Source organism: Microtus oregoni, unplaced genomic scaffold (assembly GCF_018167655.1).
Source record: "Microtus oregoni isolate MIOR12 unplaced genomic scaffold, Mior012 000015F_ref0000493, whole genome shotgun sequence".
NCBI lineage: Eukaryota > Metazoa > Chordata > Mammalia > Rodentia > Cricetidae > Microtus > Microtus oregoni.
This window is the reverse complement of record NW_024543074.1, coordinates 15,709,139-15,718,057: the sequence shown is the minus strand read 5'-3', so window position 1 is coordinate 15,718,057 and position 8,919 is coordinate 15,709,139. Positions and strand designations below refer to the sequence as shown.

General features: G+C 44.6%; 1 protein-coding gene across 1 annotated transcript; it reads left to right on the top strand.

Moving 5' to 3' along the window:
- The first annotated feature begins 284 nt into the window (after nt 1-284).
- On the top strand, nt 285-6,336 carry LOC121456842 (schlafen family member 12-like). Its single transcript, XM_041665327.1, has 3 exons — nt 285-322; nt 2,132-3,186; nt 5,239-6,336. Exons 2-3 carry the CDS (start codon nt 2,172-2,174, stop codon nt 5,796-5,798), a joined length of 1,575 nt encoding a protein of 524 aa, XP_041521261.1. The 5' UTR covers nt 285-322; nt 2,132-2,171; the 3' UTR covers nt 5,799-6,336.
- The last annotated feature ends 2,583 nt before the right edge of the window (nt 6,337-8,919 follow it).

The following is an 8,919-nucleotide window of genomic DNA, read 5'->3' as shown; positions in this document are numbered from 1 at the left end:
TTAGACTCCTTAGGATAGAATAATTTTGAAACATTTAGCATATGTTTCTTGCTTGATATTGTTTATGCTGGTTGTAATTCTAATTTTTATACCTGATGTTTGTTCTTATTGTATATAGTTTTGGCTTAGGCTTAAAACCGTTTTATTTAAACAAAAGGGGAAAGTACTGTAGGAACTCTTTCTGTCAGCAGCCTTCAAGCTACCAGCCTGCTTGGGTGTGGCCTCTCATACCATAAATGCCCTTGTAAAGAGCTCACTTGCTCACTCAGTCCCGGCTGCTGCATTCGGTTCCTGTTCTCGTTTGTGGAGAGGACTGTGATCTGTGAGTCTACCCCTAAATAAATAACCCTTTATTATACTCGATTCTGAGCTAGTATTAGCATTATTTTATAGTGTCCATCTTCAGAGTGAGAGCAAATGCTTTCCTCTCTTTGTGATGGAGGGAGGGCTTTAAATTGCTGGGAGAGAACCCATTATGCTTGTTCTGAGGCTGGCTAGTGAGGCGAGAAGACGGAGGTCATGAGGGCTATGTATGGCAGACTTGTGTGACTCTCCAGAATCTCTTGAGGGTTCCCTATCCTCTTAGAGACCAGAGGGGAGGAGCTGCACTCTAGAGCCAGAAAGAAATCAGCCCCTATGGAACTTTGTAATTTAGAAGATGGGAACTTTGCTTTTCGACGGGAAATGCACAGTGCCAACCCAGAAGTGAAAGAGAAAGTGTGGTCTAGTCTTGGGGTGTTTGCTTCTGTTCCACAGAAAGCAGGTCCTTCCTCTCCTGGCCACTCTTTCTCTGCTTTCCTACCAACCTGCAATTATGGCAGAAGAAGGATATCTGAATATCATCCTTTTTTCCACCAAAAATAGCTGATTGGACACCCTGAGAAAATAACTCCAAACTCAAGGCTATAATTTAAGAAGGAAAGTTGGGGGCTGGAGAGAGGCTCAGTGGTTAAGAGTATTGCCTGCTCTTCCAAAGGTTCTGAGTTCAATTCCCAGCAACCACATGGTGGCTCACAACCATCTGTAATGAGGTCTGGTGCCCTTTTCTGGTCTATCTATACATACAGATAGACTATTGTATACATAAAAAAAATAAATATTTAAAAAAAAAAAGAAGGAAAGTTGGTAAATTAGACCCAGGGTTCCAGAACTTCAGTGAACTTTGCTTCTGTCATGGAATTTGGTGAGCTCTGCCTTGGTTTTTAAGGACTGTGTCCCAGATGTGTGCCTGAAAGTAGTGGGTGTAAACCATAGTCAGTTTTCAAAGCTGTGGTCTCAAACTGAATGGCCAGGGTTCCATGCTAGCACTTAGCTCCTCTGAAAGTTTACACAGGCTTTTTCTTTTGGACCACCAACTGTTGCCATTCATGTAGGCACCACCCCTACAGGTTCCATGGTGGACGGGAGACTGTGGTGGGTGTGAGACAGGTACATGCAGAGAGAACTTGGATATAGAGTTTATTTACTGGGGGTGGGGGGAGAAGAAGAGAGAGATAAAGAGAAGAAAGAAGGGGAGAAGAGGGGAAGGGAGAGAGGCAGAAGATGCCTCTCCAGAAGAAGGGCGGGGGAGGAGGGGCCAGAGATACACTCCTCTCAGCAGAAAGGGGAGAATGGGAGTGGGTGGGGCTTGCCTCTTAAAGGGATAGGGTACCCAGGTGACAGGCCAGGCCAGCAATTTACTTTTACAACATTCCCACCTTTCACTTAAAAATAAAAAATAAAAAAAAAGGTGGGGAGTTAGGCATGACAGGTTGAGGGGATTGGGTGTCCCTGGTGTCCTGAAACTGACTTTGTAAACCAAGCTGGCCTCGAATTCAGAAATCCTCCTGCCTCTGCCTTCCAAATGCTGGGGATAAAGGAATGTAACACCACTGCCCAGGACAATGGAGTTTCTTAATTTTAAACACTTTTTAAAAATTATATACAATCATGATAACAAATTTGAAATTTTACTAAGCATACAAGTTACTGTAGTCTGTTCAAAATGGTCCAATAGTCCCTAAACAAAACATCGGGTCCGACCTTCACACTGACGCACCCAGAGCAGCTCAGGCGGCTGTGCTGTGCTCTGTAAAGCAGAGCCGGCTCTCACTGGTTGGCTCCGGCTCTAATGGCTCCGTCTGTTTTACAGGAAAGGATTTCATCCGGGAAAGAGAGCAAGCGCTCCGAAAATGAGCATCAGCGTTGACCAGGAGACGGACTATGCCGAACTGGTTCTGTCTGTAGGAGAAATCACACTGGGAGAGGAGAATAGGAAGACAATGAAAGATCCACAGCTGAGAAGGAGAGAGGCCCACAGCATCTCACAGGCTGTGTGCACTCTGCTGAATTCTGGAGGGGGCGTGGTCAAGGCTCACATTAAGAATTCAAATTACAGCTTCAAAAGAGATGGAGTAGGACTGGATTTGGAAAATTCTTTTCGTGAACTTCTTCCATTTCCTCAGAAATACCTAGACTGCGTGCAGAACAAAGGGTACTTTTTAATTTTTGTGAAACCATGGATCCCGAATATCTCTGGTCAGCATGTCCTCACCTTGAAAACCAATTTGTATGTGAGAAATTTGTCAACTTCATATGAACTGAAAGGTGCTGATGCAGTGCAGTTCCTCAAAGCCAAGAAGGACTCTGAAGGGAGATCACGTTCAAGACAGAGCTTGCCTGGATCATGTGACTCTGATGAGTTACAGCACGGAAGTCTACACACATTTTTTAACAGAGAAGAGTTGACCCTGGAGGAGACATCCTGTTTTACTAAATCCAAACATACAGAAGTTAAAATGACCCCTAAAGAAAAGATTTTAGAGATTCTCCCTAAAACTGTGTCTGCATTCGCAAACACTGATGGGGGATATTTGTTCATTGATTTAAATGGAGGAAACCAGCAAATGGTTGGTATTGAAGGAGAGAAGAGCAATCTTGAGAATCTAGAGAGTGAAATAGAGAAGTGCATCCGAGAGCTGCCTCTTGGTCACTTCTGTGAGAAACAAGAGAAGATAAAGTACACATGCAAATTCATCCGAGCCCACAGACCAGGAGATGTGAGCTCATATGTGTGTGCACTCAGAGTGGAGAGATTCTGCTGTGCTGTGTTCGCTGAAGAACCCGAGTCCTGGCGCGTGGAAGACAGCTGTGTGAAGAGATTTACCTCAGAGGAATGGGTCAAGCTCCAGATGGACACAACACGAGGTTGAGGAAGGGAGATTAACAATCATTTTACATTTGGCTTAGGGGGGTTGGAAGATTGCTTTCTCGATCTTGGGCAAATCAAACTCCTCAGGTATCAATAACTCATTTACTGTTCTCTTCTAGATACTATCCAGAGCTCACAACCTCCTGTTTCCTTCTGCCCACTTAGATTCCTTATGGAAAGTATGTTAGCTGCTTTTAGTAAGACTATGAGCTATTTCCTTCACAATGACCAAGTGTGACATGGCCTGCTTCTCCAGTGGTCAGGACTGAAGCAGGAAAAGGAAGGGGTCCAGCCTCATAATGCCCTTGAAGGGTCTTGTCAACTCTCTCAGGGAGTTAAGATGAGATTCCTGCCAAGAAACAGGCCAGGGCCAATTTGTAGCCCTACAATTTACAGTGGAATCCTGAAAGTTTCTCCAGTCCTAGCCACACTGTCACGTCCGTTTCCATCAGAAAGCTGATCAGCAGAGCCTCTCAGGGACCCTGTCCTGTGTACTTCCTGAATTTCTGCCCCAGAGTTGCCTATCGAGTTCTCCCTGCCTCTTCCAGACTATATCTAGCTTCTTTGTCCAAATCCCTCCTACTGTGAAGGCTTCTGGAACCCACCCCAGGCTCCCACTGCACTGATCCCATTTCTCAGGGTCAACTTTCTGTGTCCCTCATCCTTCACTAACAGCGACAAATGCATTAGAAAACCAAGCAATGAAAAGGGAATGTCTCTTTGTTTGGGAATTTCAGTGTGCTAGCCCAGCATGTGGTGTCTCCATTGCTTTCGGACCTGTGGTAACCTGTGCTCCTTTTCAGAACATCAGAACCCCGCCATCTAATCTTCTCCTTAGTCTTTGTTTAACTCTTTTATTCCGTTCACCCTTTTCTTAGAAGTTCCTCCTTTGTCTCACATTTGCATGTGGAATAAAATTCAGAACGTTTTCTGAAGGAGAGAAACATTCTGGCGTTCATCTCACTTGGAATGAAAGGCCTCACTTGAAACTCACACCAGAAATTCTGCAGTCTCTGAAAATGCGGGCGTCCTCAGCTTCTTCCGAAGCTCACTGCTTTACCACCCTTCATTCCTTCAGGATTGAATAGCTCTTAAAAGAAGCCACATTTGGGGACATTTCATAGGTGATAGGGTGGTTGCCTAGCATCCAGGAAATCCTGGTTTCTATCTCTAGTGTTACATAGAATCATGACCTGCTCACGGTGGTGCACTTGTGGCCCAAGCTCCACAGAGTGGGTTGTGACCAGCATGGTCTAAATGAATCCTTCTCTCAATTTTAAAAAGCACAAAATGAAACAGACCCGCTTTATTATTAATACATTCAATTACTCTTAGTGCGCTTTTTGCTGTTATGTTTTCTGTAGTGTAGAGAACTTCACTATCACCAAAACTTAATTTTGCAAATTGAATTTGACCTCAAAATCTAACCTCGCTATCTAGCCCCATTTTCTCTGAGGAAAACACAGTTCAGCTGAGACTTTTAATACATGTTGTACTAGTTGATAAACAGCATGGCATATGGGAAATTTAAAATTACCTTTAATGCCTTCTCAGAATTTTCCAAGCTCACCAGGGAAGCCTGGCTACCTTGTGTTCTCCTCTGATGCATTCTTTCCCCATCCGTGGAACTCTGGGAATGTGCTCTGCTCCCTCCTTTGCTCTGTGGAGCCGTCCTGTGTCTCCTCGCTTTCCTCCTGTCTCATCACCTCTTTGGTGTTTCCTGATGCCTGACTTTCCTGTCTTCAGCACTAGGTCTGTCCTTTGCTCCCCTGACTCTTCTCAATAATGGAGTTGCCCAGAGCAGGGTCCTGATGCACCATGTAATAGAAAAGGTGGGAATGTGAGTGTATATCTGTTTTCATGATTCTCTCTTGTCAGAACCTGAGTCTATAAGTCTGCCTTGCACCTGCCCCTTCTGCTCTTGAATTATTCTTTGGTGTCTTGTGTGTTCACCTACTGGTGATATGAAGAGGGGGACTCACAATGGCTCACATAGGACATTCTGGGCATTTTTATTTTTAATTTGGTATGTTTATTTATTTTTCTAGTGCTGTCTAGAGAGGTGACATGCTCTCCAGAAGACCTCCGCATGGAGCTGTGCTCAGAACATAAACGATTTGAGCAATTACTTCGTACAGAGCTGGGCTCACTTCGTCAAGGGACGCTGATCATCTCTGAGAGCTTGGCGTTAAGTCTGGGCTTACAGAAGAAGCAGGAAGTCATGTTGGATGTGCTTCATATTTCCCAGGACAGTCTCCTGACGCTGCACAGCTTTGTCCGGGGAGAGGGGGAACTGGAAGGCGACAGCTCCGTTCTGAGGGACCTGGGCACTAAGTTAAAGAACGATTATAAACAAACTGCACTAACTTTAAAGCAGAAGCTGGTAAATCTTGGCGGTTACACTGGGAAAATAGGTGTTGCGATAAAGATAACGTACTTGGGTCATAGGGCAGTGTCTCTATATGATTCAAGCTCGAGAATAAGTTACCCCAGAGAATATTATCTGACAACCAAGAGAGTAAGGGACTTAGAGAAGGCCCTTATTGAAGTATTAGGGACAGTGTACCGATGTAAAACTGTAGTGATCAGTTTACCTCTGAATTTTTAAACACATAGAAATAGATATTTTACTTTTCGAGGATTGTCCTAAATCGTGTTTGAGACTGCTTGACATGGAAAGAGGACTATGGTGCAATGATATCTCATATTATGAGGTGAAAATATTCTCTGATTGTCAGGAGCCATTTCCCCCTAAAAGTATTGCAGGGACTATTGTCCTGGGGATGTTTGCAGAGAGCCCCACACCCCAACTATATTGGGAACTGTTTGTTGTCAGAGCCCACCCCACACCCAACTATCTTGAGAGCTATCTGTTAGCAGAACCTGCCCCACATTCCAACTATCTAGAGAACTGTTTGTGGTTGGAATCACAAAAGGAACGATTCTGCTTGCACAGAGAACACTAGGTGTGTGGACTCGTGACCTCCTGACCAAAGACTCATGACCTCGTGACCAAGTGTCGACTCGTGACCATTGCTGCCCCAGCAAGATCCCATGCCCCTGCCCCCTGCCCCCATCCCAAGCCAAATTCCTCATCCAAGGGCTATATAAGCCACAACCATTACGCTAATAAACGGAGACCTTGACAACAGATCTTGCTTGGCCTCGTTCCTCTTTCCCACCCATGTCTTTTAAGATAGCGCCTCTTCGGGAGCCTGGAATAACTGACCTGCCAGGCAGGTTACAACCCTAGACTAACTGACCCGCTGGGCGGTTACATCTGATTCTGTAAAAAAATGGAAATTGTATCCTTTAATAACTTCACAAAGTAGAAACCAAATTCTAGGAAAGGGATTGGCTGATAAAGAACACAACAATAAAACAGTGCTTTAAGAATGCGTCCCTCAAATGGGGATGGGGTCTGTGACTTTAATTTTAGAGTTTGGAGAATGGCCCATCCTTTTAATATTCATAGAGAAGTCCAGGATAGCCAGGGCTATAAAAAGAGACCATGACTCAAAATAAATAAATAAAGACATACATAAATAATCAAAACACAAAAACATGTCCAATCTGCATAGTCATATATCTTGCTGAGGAAATGGATGGGGACTCAAATCATGGAAGACACTCTCCCTAGAGAAGTTAGTGAAGAAAATGATGAAGAAGGCAGTGTAAAGCAACATTTGGTCACAGTGTTGCTGCTCAGCTGTGTGTGCTATTGCTGTTAAATCTGTGATTTGTATGTGACAACCCAAGGAGGACTTTCCACATATTCTAAATCACAGAGGCAAGGCTCAGGATATGCATAAAATAAATGGAGATGGCTTACAGCAGCAGGTAGTAAATATGGAGGTCTCCAAGAAAGTCAAAGTCACGAGAAAAGGAATACAATTGTTCATTGTGTATTAAAGAAAAGCAATGTATCTGTTGATGTAAGGCTTCAAAAGGTCAACAGGTGTCAGGCATTAGGCCATGCACGTTCTCTCTATGGGGCTATCGCATGAGCTACAGTAACATCTTTGTAATATTGTTCCCTTTTGAAGTCTTTTTTTTTTTTTTAAAGATTTATTTATTATGTATACAACATTCTGCCTCCATGTACGCCTGCTGGCCAGAAGAGGGCACCAGATCTCATTACAGATGGCTGTGAGCCACCATGTGGTTGCTGGGAATTGAACTCAGGACCTCTGGAAGAGCAGTCAGTGCTCTTAACCTCTGAGCCATCTCTCCAGCCCCCCTTTTGAAGTCTTGATAGTATAAGTCGATATTGTTCTTTACTGGTTGATGTGTTGTATGTTTTCCATTCCTGTTGTCATGTTGTTTGTGCTATAAATTAACACCTGTAAAAGTGTTACAGCATTGAGATTACATGGGAGTATTACATATTCATTTGGAAGGTTGGGGTTTCTTCATAAAGGAAGCAATGTCCTCGTTGTACATATTCATTTGTGAAGTGGTACCTGCTGAAACTTTTGATGGAGGTCATCAAAAGACGGGTTGACCATGACGAGAATTCCTGACAGGGCAGATGAACTGGGTGCACACATATGCAGTTGTTTGTTTGTTTGTGTTTTACTCTTTGATTCTTTGGACTCCGTGGGGCTCTTTTTGGGGCCTGACACCCAACTCCCAAATAAATCACATGAAGCCAGCTGACAGCACTGACCACTCAAAAAGACTTGGCCCAGGTGACAGCCCAACACAGACACCAACATGGTGTGGCCTTTAGTGGCATCATGGGCCAGTGACATCAACAGACACTAGTTGTGGTAGGACAAAGGACCCAGACATGGACATCTGCAGCTGCTGGGGCCAGGATGTCTCTATGGCCTCAGGTGGCAGTGTGGGCCACTAAGATTGGCATGGCCCCCATGGCACCATGGTCCTCAGATAACAACATGGCCCAAGGTGGCAGCTCAGACTACAGGTCTCTATATGGTGGCAATAGGCTCCACAGACATCAACACAGCCGCCTTAGGGCTTCGAACTGCTGTTTCCCTGTTGGCTTATCGTCTGCACCAGACTCTACTGACATTGTCACTACCACCTGCAACCCCTCTGCCACTAAGGCCATAGCCTGGTGGGACTTCCCATCCACCAACACTGGCTCTGCTGCTGCCACCAAAAGTAGTTTTTAACCAAGTCTCTATCATTCTATCTACCAGTAAAGACTCAGGAGTCTGATGTTGGGGTGAAAATCTGCTAACTCAGAGATGTAGGGGAAGCCCAGCCAATCACCTTGCTTGCAGGGCAGGATCCCCTTAGACTAATATTTACCTATAAATCTTGCGGGTGTGCTCCCAGCGCCCTCTTTGTTTTTCCTGTGCTTCACGGGAGCTCTGGCTTCGTAAGTCCTCCCTTTCCTTATCCTATTCAAGCTGAATATTTTATAATAAATTCTATCTGACATTCTTTTACGCCATATCACAGAGAGGCCAAGAAGAAACTTGCTGAACTTCCTTTTTGGCTGAAGACCCAGCAAGAAAGAGAGCATCTCTCCAGCCATCACAAACCAAGAAAGACCACAAGAACTCCAAGTCCCTCCCTATTCCTTCCTGTTCATCGGTATCCATCTTTTTGGATTCTCCATACACTATGGCTAAGTCCTTTCAAATAATTGTTGGTGTGGTGTGAAAGGGGGGTTGTTGGTTGATTGTAACTACCCAAATCAAGAAGTCTGGGGGAGGAGACATCTGTGTTCTCCACCAGCTCAGGTCTAAAAAGGG

Excerpts from the sequence above, each read along its gene's own strand:
- LOC121456842 (XM_041665327.1), top strand. The coding sequence starts at position 2,172 with ATGAGCATCAGCGTTGACCAGGAGACGGACTATGCCGAACTGGTTCTG. Across the intron at positions 3,187-5,238 it reads CCAGATGGACACAACACGAG|TGCTGTCTAGAGAGGTGACA; the intron begins GTTGAGGAAGGG and ends TTATTTTTCTAG.